We start from the raw sequence: 15,483 nt of genomic DNA, 5'->3' as shown, positions 1-15,483 counted from the left end.
AATTCCATTTTGACAGCCTATATTTAGTAGCCAGGTTTATCTTGCACACAGATCAAGCAAGGCATTCATTATTGTGTATAAAACAATTAAATGGAGCAATGCTACCAATCTGTGCTTGGGGAACATTTAGAAGCATCTCTGTTCTTTACAACCGAATCAGTGTACATCAATATAACCATATATGTCATATGTCCATCCAAAATCTTAAATCATCGACCAAATAAATAAAAACTTGTGGACGAGAAACATTAATATCGCTTAGGTCAATTTAAACACTTCTCTCCTATTTCTCTAAATGAATAATTTGGGAAGGAAGGTAGTTCCTAAGCTGATGGTGGCTCTGAGGTTGCCAGTTATAGGAACACTTAAGCGCCCATTGGCACAGCAAGATTCAAAGCGCTGGTAGGCTTCAAAGGGACACTTTTTTTTTTTCTTCTTCTTCTAGAACTCTTTGCTTTCTAGTAAAGCTGCAACCACAATGTTCTCTCTCTTGATGCCACCATAAAAAATCAAAACACTTTAAAACAAATTGATGTACTCTTTAATACAGTCATCACATCATCACAGGACCCCTGCACCCTGCATGGTGGCAACCGTGGGGATGCATACCACACATCTCTCTCTTTGTTGCCTGCTTCAATGCTTAAAGAAAAATTGAGAGAGAGTGTGTCTCTCAATTGAGATATGGGCACCTTTGATTGACAAGACCTAATCAGCTTATCGCCACACTAATAAAGTTGGGGCCTGTGGAGCTGGTATATGCCCAGCACTGAGTGAACTTTTCCTAACCAAACCTCACGGGCCAGGTCTCAGGCTCTGCTTCTCGAAACTGGTTCAGATCAGTTCTTAATGGGCTATTTTCATCTTGATAAACCTCCATAGTCTTCATTCATGACGGCATTTTAGTCAATTTAGCTGTATGAACTGCTGAAAGCAATGGCTGCATGGTAAGTATTTATGTGCACTGAATCAATAAGCTAGCTTTTCCAAGCTCCCTGTATGAAGTAAAAAGTTACTTCTTCTGAATTATATTTTTTTTCTTTGGTTACTATTTATTAAAGGGGATGGCTCTCTTTCTTTTTAATTAAAGGATGACAGGATTCTCTGCACATCAGGTAACAAACATATCCCTTTAATAATTTCTGCTGTATACTACTATTGGATGTCCAATTCCTTGGGATGGAGTCTCAATGCTAACACACACGTAATCTGTCTCCACCATTCTGGTACCTCGGGACACTAACTTGCTCAGATCAGACACCTACTAAATGAGTCCTGATTGATGGGAAAGAAGAACATATGGTCAGGAAATACATATGAACTAGAATTGGGGAGGTGTACACACGCGTGTGTATACGCACACACACACATAATTTATTCTTCAAGCTTACTTGTACGAAGCCCTTTCAAACCAAGGATGTTCTACATAATTCAAGAACAATGTCTTTGCTCTTATTTGTTTGTAATTACTATGTAAAGGCCAAAATCAAGAATTGAGGTGTGAATGAAGTTATTAAAGGACCAAGTATACAACTATACAGTGGAGACGTGGAATAGAAGTCCCTCTCTACACGAGCCAAGGTGAGAGGTGAATACACAGTGGGCATTTTGATCTTAACTTCCATATGCAGTTACCTAAAGAGAAAAATGGGTTTACTGGATAAAGCAAGCTTTGGAGAAGGAACTCCAGTAATGGAGAGACTTTTTGAAACGATAACAATTTTCCAAGTATGAAAAAAAAAAAATATATATATATATATTTGTACCTCTCATGGATAATGGTCATTAACACCATTCAGTAACACTGCTTTCAAACTGCAGTATAGCTTAAGTGTTATAATCACCTGTATAAATGAGACAATTTTAAACATATTCCAAAATGAAGTTTTATAGGAAATCTTGAGCAATTTTTCATTCAGATTGTGGTCTTCATGCTGTAATTGCTTTATACAAAATCCACTCCAGCCTTATCACTCAATATTATCTTCACTGCTGAACATCGGAAGATAATTTTGCAATAAAATTTAATTTACAGAGCTTATTTTCCACTAATCTCCTAGCAGAGGAAAAATGAAACACGCCAAGGTACACATTCCAAACTATGACCCTAATGGCATTTTTTATTTCTAGAATAGTAAGACCCCAAGCATATCAATTTTATCATATTGAAATGTTGGCATATTTTAATTGTCATAACTTCATATCGTAGAAAAGGAAGTAAAACAGGCCATTAGGAACATGTATGAAATTAAGCCACTTCAAGTGATAAAGTTCCCCTGGGGAAAGCTTTTTTTCCATTAGAAAGGAAATACTTAATATAAAACTATGGGAGTAGTAAAGGTATTTTATTTCAAACTATTAATATACCAGTAATGGCCAACAACAGCTGAGATTTTCAAATAAAAAATTAAACCAAGTAGCAATAAATAGGGGCTAGACGTTAAGATTCAGTTTTCTGTATAAAATTACAAAGTCAGGTTTATCATCTTTAAGGTGCATTCTAGCTCTAAAACTTAACATTTTAAATGTACAGATGCCACATAAACCTTGGAAGAATAAATTAATAGTAGAAAGTCTATTTCTACAGGTTATTTAGACTTGATTTATTATTTATGTCCTAGAAAGCATTCATCTCTTGGGAAAAAAAAAATCCTCTTTTTTTTTTTTTTAAATATCGAGGACCCCATGACAATGAACTAATACCACAAATTGGGGTAAGATATAAACCAATCCTGTTGCTCAAAAAGGAAATAGCTTCATTTTTGCAATGGTGCAAAATACTGGAAGAATTCTCTTTAAAACTCAAATTCGTCATCAAAATGGTAACATATTTCTTAAAAAAGACTAATGAGCATTAATGGTTTGAGAAATTAGTGCTTTAGGCCTGGACTAAATGAGACTACCACTTGTTAAACCAGATTTAAATCGCTCTGCCGCTTTTTAAAGTTCTATCATAACAAGGCCAAAGTGATACTGAATCATTTATGAGGTTTTTAGAGTTGAAATATCAGAGTCATATATGTGCAGAAGTATTGTTCTGACATTTGAATTTCAGCAATAGGCAATTCTGAGACATTTCAAGTTATGCAAAAGTTGACATTTCCATGTTAATATACAAAACAACGATGATGTGAAAAGCCACTTCTCTACCAATACTTAAAACTTAAACACTTAATAAAACTTTAGAAGCACAGGCCTCTAAAATTCAAACCCACCCAAGAAGTCCTTCCCTAAAAGCTTTTAAAGTTTATCCCCATAAAAAGCACATGCTGAACATTCGTCTCCACTGATCTTTTCATTTATACATGGAAAGGCAAAAAACGTTATTAACTAATTGCTTTTCAGACTACTTATTTCCAATTTAACTTTCTTTTCATTTCTCATATATACATGTCCAAATAGTCTTGACATGAGCTATAGATTATTTAAAATTGTTTCTCACATGTTCAAAACTATGCTAAATAATAAAGTATACTTCACTTTCCCAAACAGCATGACTCTCAGCTAGTAATTTTATTAAAAAAACTAAAATGAAACACCAAAAAACTATAAAAAAAAAAAAGTAAAATGACTACCATGTTCAGTGATTATCTCTTTAAACACCAAAACCAAAATGTTTTGACATGATCTCTTCGCAAAAACAGTAGACTTTTTTTTTTTAAAGGCTGAAATAAGTAGGGTAATAATGAAGAACAAAATGTATAGCATTTCCAAGCTGCAAATTAACAAGCAGATATTGACTTTTCTTTGAGGTCAATAATAGCTCTTATTGATCTAAAAAAGTTAATACCTACTAAGGTCAATAAAAGATCTCAAGGGTCAACAAATCTAGATTTCAACTTTCACTTCCCTTCACATATAAATATTGCTGAAATGGGTACAATTGTGTTTGGAGAAATCAGGAAATCATTATTATGATGCCAGAATAATCCAAAGAAACAGGCCAAGGAAGTTAAAAACATATATGTAGGGTTTTAAAAGTCTGTTACTATAGAATTTTCAGAGACAGTGACCTGTGGATATAAATCCCTGTATTACACAATATGGGCAGTTGAATAAGGAGAAACAAAAGTAACTGAGAATTATGTTTTTACAAGTGTTTTACCTCTTCATGGTATTGACATATGGAATCTTTCTCTCTCTGTAAGTCTATATATTTGAGAAATTATGATGTGAAATAATTTTTCAAGAATAGATTTTAGGCACTTTTAAATACAGAAAAATTCTTTTTCTAACTGTAAAATTAAACAATAACACTTTAGGAACTTCAGAAGAGATAAAAATAGTAACCACTGTTATTATCATGATGTAGTCTGTTGTGTTTTTCAGACTGCAAAAAAAAATACTGACTACTGTTCTTTTAATAAGCAAAATGGTCTACACATTCTTACACACCTTAAAGATGGCACATGGCAATGAATCACAGGGAAGTTAGGACCAGGCCCCCAGGTATATCTTATATTTCCTGGAGTCATAAAATTGAGTAATTTATTAGCCTGATCCTTTCAGTAGCCAAATAAAAATTCATATTGTTCTTTTCAGAATTACAAAAGCACAAGGGAGGGAGAGGAAAGAAAGAAAGAGGAAACAAACATTCCTAAAGCATTTACTAGTGCCAAAACCTGGGCAAGGTGCTTTAAACAGACACAAGTCCTTTTAGTTACTGGAAAGGCCAACTTATTGACAGTGGCAACAAAAAAGTTAGAAAGGAGAGGCCAGGTCTGCAGCAATGACACCATTACACTATGGGCATTCAATAAATATGATGACTACCGTGATTGCAATGCACTTAAAAAGTATTTATTTTAGAACAGTTTTAGATTTACAGAAAATTTATGATATACAGAGCTCCCATATACTTAAGACCCAGTTTCCCCCATAATTAACATCTTATATTACTGTGATGTATTTGTCACAGTTAATGAACCAATGTTGATAATTATTATTTACTGAAGTCCATACTTGGTTCATATTTCCTTAGCTTTTATCTAATGCCTTAGGCATTTTGTCTAATGTTTCAGGATCCCATCCAGGACACTACATGACATTTAGTCTCCATGTCTCCTTATGTCTCTCGTGGCTGTGACAGTGTGCAATGTTCTTCAAGAACATCCTTTAGAAATGGTATAACTAAATTTGCTGACTTGTATCTATTGTCAACACTTAGATGAAAACACATGCAGCAGAATTATCTGTTGTTACAGATCTAAGGAATATAAATTTGAGAAGTGAATAGAGATAAATGCCTGGTAGAAAAGAAAGCAAATGATGTTGACTCGTTAATGTGCCTACATAAAAAAGAGAGAAAGTTTCATTTGTCACAAATTCTAGAAGATTACAACCACTGACCTGACCCATAAGCCATCTACTCTTCCATCTTGTCCCATCATATTGCTACAAGCCAGGGTTTTAATTGATCAATTATGAGGCCATGAAGTGGGCATGGATGAACAGTATGGCAGAGGAAGATCAACTGCCCATCTATAGTTGTCTATAGTTGCTCTTTCTTTTCTTTTCTATGAAGTTGTGAGGAGAAAGTGGTTGTCCAGTTGGAATCAAAATATATTTCCCAGCCCCCTTGCACTCTGTAGCACCATTCGACCAGTTCTTGCCAGTGGTATGGATGTAGCATCAACGTGGGGCCCTTGCTGCCCATGGAGCTTTAAAAGCGGGTGTGCCTTCTCCATACTCTCTTTGCCTTGGCAGCTGGCAAACTGTAGAAGCCTCTAAAGCCTGGTGCAGGGCAGAGCCACAGAATGGGAGAAACCTGGGTCTCTGAATCACTGCCTGGAAGGTCATCTGCTCACTAGGAATATGTGCACTGGACTGTCCTCAGCGTGAGAAACTTTACTGCATCCAGCCACTGGGGTATTGGAGGTGTATCTGTCACAGCAGTTAGTGTTACTATGCAAAGTAGCACATATGGAAACTAACCTTTATTGAGAACCTATGATAGACTTAACAGGCATTGGATGTTTTATACAGTTTATCTCGTGTAACTCTCACAACACCCTCCACATAGAAGACCTGCAAACATTTTTATATATGAGGAAATGAAGACATGGAAAAGTGAAGGAACTTATTCAAGGCTCCCCAGTTATTAAGTGGCAGAACCAAGATCTGAACCTGTGTCTGTCTAGTTATAAAGCTCCATTTTGTTTCATTGCAGGTGAAGTCAGGTGATCTGACTTGGTGCTTGGATTAAAAAATAATTCTGAGGCATTTTATGCATGTAACTTTTTTTTAATCCTCCAAGGACAGCAAAAATTATACATGTGTTCTTCCTACTTTTTATGTGGTAGACATGAAGTCCCAGTTTACAAGGGGTGGGTGTGAGATGATTAGTTTGCTCGAATTTGTTAGCATTTTCCAGATCAAGACAACATTACACAAAAATGCCAAAGAGAAAGGTACACTCCACCTTTGAAGCCTGCTGATAATCTTCCAGCGTTTAATTTGAGCAGAGTCCAGCAACTCACGGAGGGCACGAAAGAACTGTTGCTCCACAAGGTTTACCGTTAACAAAGGAGAGAACAGAAAGACTGACTTGTTCGCACACCAGTGTGAATTTAAAGAACTATATGGGGTGTGCATTCTACAGGAAATCCAAGTAGGAAGAAAAATGAAGCACGGTACCTTGCACACGGCAATAAAAATGAGCGGATTCATTACAGTAAGAAACTTCACAGCTGGCAGGCAATATCAGCGAGGCAATAAGATATTTGGTCCATCTTCATGCTTTCCTTTTAGAGTCATAGTGTTTGGGGAAAAAAAGGTCTCCTTTTTATATTAACAAAGTATCTCCAGTCAATCTCTTTAACTCACTTACGTGAAAAATTTGGATGACGCTGTAAAAGTCCTATGTTAACACCTTTAAATTTGTGCAGCCTTTTATGACAGGGTTCTGTTTGTTTGTTTGTTTGAAATAACAGGTTCTAATCATCAACAAGTTTGTGTAGAGTATAGACCATTTTGGATAATTCATAGACATGCTTAATGAGGAAGAGGGAAACATGAAACCAGCTAAAACTTAGTAGCCATTCTGTTTGGTGAAAATTGATGGCATTTAGGTAAGTATTCAGGGGATCAGTCTCCTCAATCTGAACAAATAATCTCCATTTTGGATAAGCTAATTTATTGACTGATACAATGAAGCAATAGATGTGAAAAGATGTACTAAGAGTAGTCTAAAATTTTCAAAGCAGATTATACAATGTTATTCCTAATACTAGCATTGTTATTTTCAGCATATAACACAGGGTTAAAAACGACCAAAGTTTATAATTTAAAGCATTAAAAATCTTCACAATGTATTACCTAAAATAATTACACATCTGACTATTAAAATGGATAGGTTAATTAGAGAGGTTACTCTGAAATAATAAAAAGTTTGAGGGAAAATGTTTTTCAAATAAATGTTGTCACTTTCAAGTATACTTAATAACCAAGATGAGCATTAGATACACTATAGGACAGACTCTAGAAATTCTCATAAGCCATGTTATTTGCCCCAAAGCCTGACTTTGCCCGTGGTTTACCCACTTCCCCTTGGCTCACCTTGTATTTACTCCATAAGGCTCATCTATTCTGTCTTTCCCTGACACTATGAAATAGACTTAATTACTTCCTCTACCTGGCTTCAAAAACACTAATTATATTTATTATGGGGATTTATAGCTGTGTATTTCCCCATAAATATTTTGCCAAGAAACCCAGCTTATTAAAGGAACTTTATATTCTAAGTGCCTAGAATGGGGCCAGGGTCTGTTCCTTCCCAAATTACATAAAAATCTGTTTTCCCTTTCAGGTGGGTTGATTATCTCCCCAACTTTACTCCCAAATGCAAATCTCACTAATAATACTCTTTTAAGGCAGTATTTTTCTTGCTATTTCAGAGATCAATTTAGCCCAGTCCAGGTCTAATAAATCCTAACTCTAATTTCTTAGGGCTTTATCATTGTTGTCTGAATAAATGTTAAGGTTCCACTGTGCCCTATTCAAGTGCCATGTGCAGCAAATAGCATTGAAAATGGAAATAAAGGTAACTAGCTGAATTTAAATGGTGTATTTCATGTGGACATAAATATCAACCTTTTAATGTGGATCAGGACCTTAGGCAATTGATTGTGATGAGCTTATCAACATGGAAGATAATGTTAAGATTACCCAACATCCTTATTTTCCTCCAAAAGGGACAGTCTTCAAAAAGCTTTTTCCCTTGTCTGGCTTTAGGGTGGTTTCTTCCTTTCTCTAAATAAATAGATATTTATTTAACTATGACTTAAGAGTTTATATCTCAAGATGCAAAAGGGCAACACGGCGCCCTACATGAATGATGACCCACCATGACAGTCTCTTTGATAATGACTTTACTTGGAAAAACATATTCTTCAATAAAAAAATTATTTTTTAATGTTGACTTTGTTCTCTTATGGCAACGCTGGAAAACACTGTAGCCCAACAGGAAATACAGACGAAAGCTTCAAATATAGAGCACACAAAAAAAGCCATTTTTAAAGCTCATGCCCGTCAAGTTTTCCACTTGATACAAGTCATATACAAAGTCTTAGTCCAATGTGAACCCATGCTGTGAAAATTCTGTAGCACCCACCTCAGAAAATTCTGTTAAATACATAAACACCGCTGAAAAGAAAACTTCTGGGCACTAGAAGTCAGACTCAAAGGGAAAATAAACCTGATTAAAAAAAAATCCCAAGGAAAGTTATATAAGCACAGTGCAACAAGGTCATAAGCTTAACCGTCCTTCACTGTAATATTTGAAAGTAAATTGGCATTTTAGCGATCGGCTTTGGTCGTCATTCTTTTTCTCAACTCACAGAGATGCAACAGAATAAGAATGGCTTCACGTGTATCTTACAAACCAACTGGAAAAGTGATACGCATTATGGGGTAAGACACCTTTAAAGATGAGTATAATACTTTTTAATGGATTAAAAATGAACCCTATGGATTCCCTGGGACCACCTAAGGAGAAGGTTCTCCAAATAGGGTTTAAATGACATCCTTTTCTTATCACTCTGGAGCCCACCAACATCTCAGAGAACCTCACAAAGTAAATTTAAGCACAACTTGACGATATTCTCTAAGAGCTTCACCCCAAATGACAATCTCCTCTGTTCTTTCAGAGCAGAACCACAGCTTTTTGAGATGTAAGACTTCAATAGGGTTGTAATTATAAAGTAAGTGATAACTATACATCAAAAATGATTATTTTACCACTGAGTAGACTTTTAAAAACTCACAGGACACGGTCAAGTAACTCTTCTCAGCATTTAAAAAAATGCCTATTCTAGCAAAGATACCTTTAAGATTCTGAAAGAATAACTACTCTCTCCATCACCCAAAATGATGAAGAGAGAAACTTTTTCTAGAGATAACTTTTTTTTTTATCAAAAAGCTTAGTATTTCTCTGCAAAAATCTTTCCTCTAAAACATACGGCTGAATAAAATGGATGGTTAATATCAACCCAATTGTATAATCCCATTTTCTATTCCTATATTGTAGAATAATAAAAAGTGTTACTTTGTTATTTTTGCAATAGTTTGAACATGGAATTCCAATCTGTGCCTAAACAAAAGTACTTAGGTTAAAAATCTGAATCAGTGTTTAGAGACAGAACATTCTCTACTCAGATAAGCCAAGACTGGAAAATCTCGTCTTTCTAGCGCTGCATCCCTGAAGCACCTGACACTCAGCAGAGCTCAAGGAAAGCTTGTTGAGTAAGTGAAATACAATATTTGCCTTCTTTCATATAATGTTATACCACGCCCACTAATATTACAGAATCAGAAATTTATTCTTCTACCAATTGATAACAGTTCTAAAAGCAAGGAACATATAGTTAACACATTTTGGATCTATTTTCCCAGGAGTCTTATAAATGACTTATAAGTAAATGGAGGGGAAAAAAAGCACACCTTTTTCATATTTCCTGAGATGTTAGCTCTGTTCCAAGCTAGCTTATAACTTAAAAATAGTTTGATCCATTAGGTTTTATTATTGTGCATGGTTTTACCCTTTCTTCTTTTCTGTAGATGATAAATTAATACATTCAAGGATTTATATGTTTCAATCAAATTATTACATTGTATCTAGCATAGTAACACTCAAAGTATTTCTTGAAGAGGAGAATGAGGGGGAAAAGGAGGAAGGGGAAAAAGAGAAGAAAGAGGATTAATAATAATGAGGAGGAAGAGGTGGAAGAATAAGAAAATGTCAGTAGATATGGAAGAAACTTCTGAAAATGATAAAGAAAATGACTGCCTCTCAGTTTGGTAAAAATTTAGTCTCAATAGCTACTTCCAAACCTGATTAAAATTTCTAAATGAGTTCTATAGTGAGTTAATTAAAATAACAATATTTTATCAAGAGCCAAAAGATGGAATATGATAAAGTTGCAGGATCATGCACCATAATCCCTGTATAACCCATAAAAGTCTCAGGAAAACCCATCAGTAGTTCAGCCAACACTTTGAGACAATTAAAGATGTAAAGGAAGGAACCTCATACTGTAAACGCATTTGTTTGGATTTTTTTTAAAGGAACCTCATACTGTAAATCCATTTTTTGGATTTCTGAACATGAAATATTTTGTTTGATTTATTTTAATGTAAGCTGATACCACTATTGATTGCTTTTTCTGTATGAACTCTTTGAAAAAGACAGAGGCAAAATACAAATAGTGGTATACACAAATTATCTAATTCTCATTAAAATGCTATAATTCTAAGATCTGTTTGCTTTCCAGAAGGGAATAAAGTACTCCATATGTTTCTCTGACTAACTCTATCTGGTCAAATGAATGAAAAATTTGAGGAGGTAATCATAGAAAGCAAAAATTACCCATCATGTAAAATAGCCAAGGGGAAGTATACCTAAAATGGGGAATACCTGCAACTTAAAATTAGGTAACTATAATATAGCATTGAAATGTTGAAGTAAAATCCATTATTTTTTATTAAAAAATACTTGTAAAAGGGTACAAACATTGAGGAAAATGTACAAACTTCCAGCTAGAAGATGAACAAGGTATGAGGGTCTAATGCAAAATATGGTGACTATAATTGATAACATTGTATTATGTAATTGAAATTTGCTAAAAGAGAACTTAAGTTTTTTCAAAAAAAAATACGTGAGGTGATGAATATGTTACTTAACTAGATGGTGGGGATTCCTTACACACACACACACACACACACACACACACACACACACACGCACACACATACAAATGAGAGAAAGAAAGAGAGATTTAGGTAGAAAATATTTCTTTTATGAAAATAAGTTATAAATATATAACATTGGTATTGTTTTTACTCTGAAAATCTGCCTTTGCATTTCCCTAATGAAACAAGATATGTAAAAAGCTGTGATAAATACGCCATTGGGAAAAAAAACAAACTACCATACTTTGGTGAGGCAATTTACAAAATCTTCCTATATACATTATTTCCTTTACACCTCTCATGAACTCAAGCCATTTTAAAATAAGAATGTTAAGTGGTGTTAAATAGAGGGGAAAATGTATTTTGACAAAATAAAATGGTACAATGTAGACCCTTTTGGGTTACTGGATAGGTTATTAACCATTCCAGTTGCCAAGTACTGCCTACTTACATTTTCCTAACTAAGGTAAGACAGACAATTATTATAGCTCCTAAGTAAGACCATGCTCATATCCAACATCATCAGTGTTAACAGACACGACCATATGTGTTATTTCACAGGGAGTGTAGGTGTTGAGTGTACAAGCTACCTGCCTGAATTTTTACACACATGTGTAGTTACACATGTATACACAGATAATCTGAGATTCAACAAGATGATTTTTATCCAGTTCAAGCAGACATAGACTAAATGCTAACACTGAAAACTGGACATCTAATTTGACTTTAATGTGCACGGGTATCACTGCTGATTTTGTCAAAATGCAGATTCTGAGTCGGTAGATCTGAGGGGTCAAGATCAAGATGCTGCATTTCTAACAAGCTCCCAGGGGATGCTGATGCTGTGGTCCTGAGCCCCGCTTTGGGCAGCACAGGATTGACCCATTTCCTCTTTAGACTGATACAAAATTAAGCAAAGTGACAATGTACATTTATATTCAGAACCTACCTGAAGTGAAGATTTCTAGAGAGAGAAGAAAAAAAAAAAAAAACTACCATAGTTTCCATTCCTTTGCCACTCCACCCCTACAATCCCTGCCCTCTGCAGTTCAGATCAGGCCACTTGCGCTGAAAGCTCTCCACTGGCATTACACCCTAAGAGTCTAATTCAGACACCTTCCCATGCCCTGGGGCCCCACAGAAGCTGCACCCTCTGTGGCTCCAACCTGTGTACCACACCCATCGCTCCCTTTGCTCCAGCCATACTGATCTTCTTTCTGTTGCCTGAACACCCAAACACCTTCTCATTTCAGAGCCCTGTGCTTGCTTTTTCCTCTTGTTCCTCTTGTAACAAATCATGTTCCTGATTTGCTTACTGATGGCATCCTGTGTTGCTCAAGATTCAACTTATAAGGCACTTTTCTGAGAGGTCTTCCCTGACTAGCTGACCGAATATCGACGTCACTACTCATTCTTTCATACCCTGCTTCATTTTGCCACCATCTGAAATGATCTTGTCCATTTATTTATTACTTTAAAAAAATGTCTGTCTCACCCTGCTCACTGCCCTGCCTGTACCCATACATAAGCCGCCTGGGAACAGGGACGTTGGCTATCTTGTTTACTACTGTATCCTCAGCACATGGCCCACAGTATCCGATAGTTTTTGAATAAATTATGTGGAAAGGAACTTAGCAGATGTGAGAACATGAAATATTTTGACTGTAACAGGCCACTCTGGAAAATCTAGGTATGCGGGACCCGTTCACATTTCAGTGTGGTCTACTGGTTACAAGCACGGAGTCAGATAGTCTGGCTGTGCTATTTCCTAGCTTGATTAATAAGTGTGGGCAAATAACTTAATCTCTCTGTATCTTGTTTTCTCATCTGTAAAATGAGAAAACAGTAATTACTGCATAGGGTTGTGGTAAGGATTAATAAGATGGTAAATACAGACTCTTGAGAATAGTGTGTGGCCCATATTAAGTGTTCGATAAACATTGTATTATTTCTACGTGTGTCCAATCGTTAGTCCACGGTGGGGAACCTGCGGGGCCCTGGGTAAGGGATGGAACCTCTCCTCATGGCAGGAAGGCTGGCAGCAGTATAGCACCCTGTTCCAGAGATCCCTGCCCAAATGGAACAGCAGAGCTGGGTGGCTTGCCGTGACTACTGAGAGAAGGGGTGCAGACCCATAGGCTTGGGCACTCAGAGATGGCAGGAGCAAGGTTAGCAAATGGTGCAGATCATCTCCAGAGACGCGAGGCTACTGACTGTAGACAACCCCCCTCATGGTTTCAGGTGCACCGGGCCCATTTAGGGTATAGGGTGGGACAGTCATGAGTATCTTCTGTTTCAACATTGAATGAAGAGAGTGAGCCTTGCATTTCTGCCCTTGTATAATTTCTCTTTCAGCCTATTTCTTTTATTAATCATTGCAGCTTCCATTAGTTTTGTGCCTATTGTAAAGCTGGAATATTTACTTCAGAGAAAAAAATTATCATAATTTCAGAATAAAGGGCAGATGATCCACAGCTTTAAATATTAATTCCCTGACCTCAAACAAAATGGATATCTCCATGCCTAAGAGTCATACCTAACTATTAGTAGTAAATGAAAAAAGGAAGAGTCACTTTTTATTCACAGATTCTGGGACAAGAAGTTACAAGATATGACCACCATAGTGCCTGGTTTTTGAGAGTCATTCCTGAGGAAGTTCGCCAGTTAGTCTGATAATGTCCTTCTCGATGTCACTCTCAGATTGAAATGTCCTAGTGTCAGCTCTCTAGTTCAATATCATACATTCTACCATCTGTCTCTTCTCTAAATGGAGCTGTTCAATTAACTTGTAACCTCATCAATTTTCTCAAATAGAAAGGGATCCACGAAAGAAACCAGACTGGTTATGAAACTCGAAACACATCAAGGTGTAAATGGCACTTAGAAATAATTGTGGACCTTTGCTCCGACCAAGTACATTCTGGACATGAGTCGCTCTGTTCGGCAGCTATTCCTAAAGAGACACAAAATAACTTTTAAAAAAGTCAAAGATGACTCAAGAATTTTAGAAGATGAGTTTCATTATTTACTAGAAAGATACTAGTGGTCAAAATAATATGCTTTCTATTCCATTCTAACACAATTGATTATATAAAATAATCAAACTTTCTTTTATGGTATTTGTCAATAGCGGTCATCAAGAAAAGTTTACAGATTTTTGTTGAAACCTTTTGCCAATAATTTTCAGAGATAACCACTTATGCTCAAGATAACATAAAAATAATGACTTTTACAGAGCCCTATTCACTTTCTAAGCACTTGAATATATATGATTTCATTTTACTTTATAACAACCTTCTGGTCATTTTATATATATATAGCATCAAGTTTCCATGTGACAAATAAAAGAATGTGTAAAGAGAGGTTAAGTATTTCTCAAAGTTACACAGCTGATTAATGCAGAGCCAGGCAACGGGACTGTTGTCTCTTTCTCCAATCCAGTACATTAGACAACAATTTCAAGATTTTGTGGCCAAGTAAAATTTTAAGAAACATTTCAAAGCACCCAAGTAGGGTTGCCAATTCTGTTATTTTTCCAGGTGGAGAAAAAAAATAAATGTATAACTTCTACCTACTATCTCTATCATATTATACAACTATACTTTCCTTTAGCACCCCAAAATAGGAAACATGTAATTCTTCAAATTAATAAAATTTGCTTTATAAGAGAAACACTACTTTCTACTTTTCTCCTCTCATTTTGCTGTAGACTGTGAAAATTCTTGTTGTGGCCTAGAACTTGTTCTTAGACCAATAGATTGCAAACCATTTCCCTCTTTTGTGCTGTTTCAAAAGTCATGCTGGTTTCTTCCACATCTCCTCCTGCATTTCACAGTCTTTAAGAAGGGACCAATAAGTGCTAAAAGTTTTTCCTTTTGAAAGCTGCTGTTTTTCTTCTGATACTACAACAAAATGATTAGTATTGTAAACTTACATCACAATGAAAACACAGAGCTGTTGACTGGCTGGACATGACTAGGCTGAGAGCTAGCAGAGAAGCAAGCAATACAGAGGCAACATGGTGCCGTTATAATCACTTCTCCCCCCACATCACTGTAAGAGGCAAGGGCAGGAAGAATGCTTTGTGCCTGCTTTGTGCTTTCTGCACCCATTCAGACTCATCCCAGGAAATGAATCATCATGATGACTTCTGTCTGGGCATGAGCCACATCTGTCTTTACCTCCACAAAGCCCACCTTTATTCCTCCCTGTAGTCTTGGTTTTATAGTCTGTAAGAAGTTCCCAAGCTTTTATATATGTATTATATAACATATAAATATCTAATTTGATAAAACT

At 35.9% G+C, this 15,483-nt stretch overlaps 1 protein-coding gene across 10 annotated transcripts in view; it reads right to left on the bottom strand.

Annotated features, from left to right (window-relative positions):
• Positions 1-15,483, bottom strand: part of VTI1A (vesicle transport through interaction with t-SNAREs 1A) — a 334,543-nt gene that overhangs the window by 237,045 nt on the left and 82,015 nt on the right. The window contains exon 7 of one of the 10 annotated variants that reach the window (XM_031461757.2): positions 10,832-14,140. The exons of the other annotated variants lie outside the window; for them this stretch is intronic. Within the exon in view, the coding sequence (XP_031317617.1) occupies positions 14,031-14,140 (110 nt within the window). The 3' untranslated portion in view covers positions 10,832-14,030. Of the gene's footprint in view, positions 1-10,831; positions 14,141-15,483 lie in introns of those variants that run through there. 10 annotated transcript variants of the gene reach the window in all.

This window comes from Camelus dromedarius, chromosome 8 (genome assembly GCF_036321535.1).
Source record: "Camelus dromedarius isolate mCamDro1 chromosome 8, mCamDro1.pat, whole genome shotgun sequence".
NCBI classification, from domain to species: domain Eukaryota; kingdom Metazoa; phylum Chordata; class Mammalia; order Artiodactyla; family Camelidae; genus Camelus; species Camelus dromedarius.
Note: the sequence above shows the minus strand (reverse complement) of the source record. Positions and strands in the feature narration are given on the sequence as shown.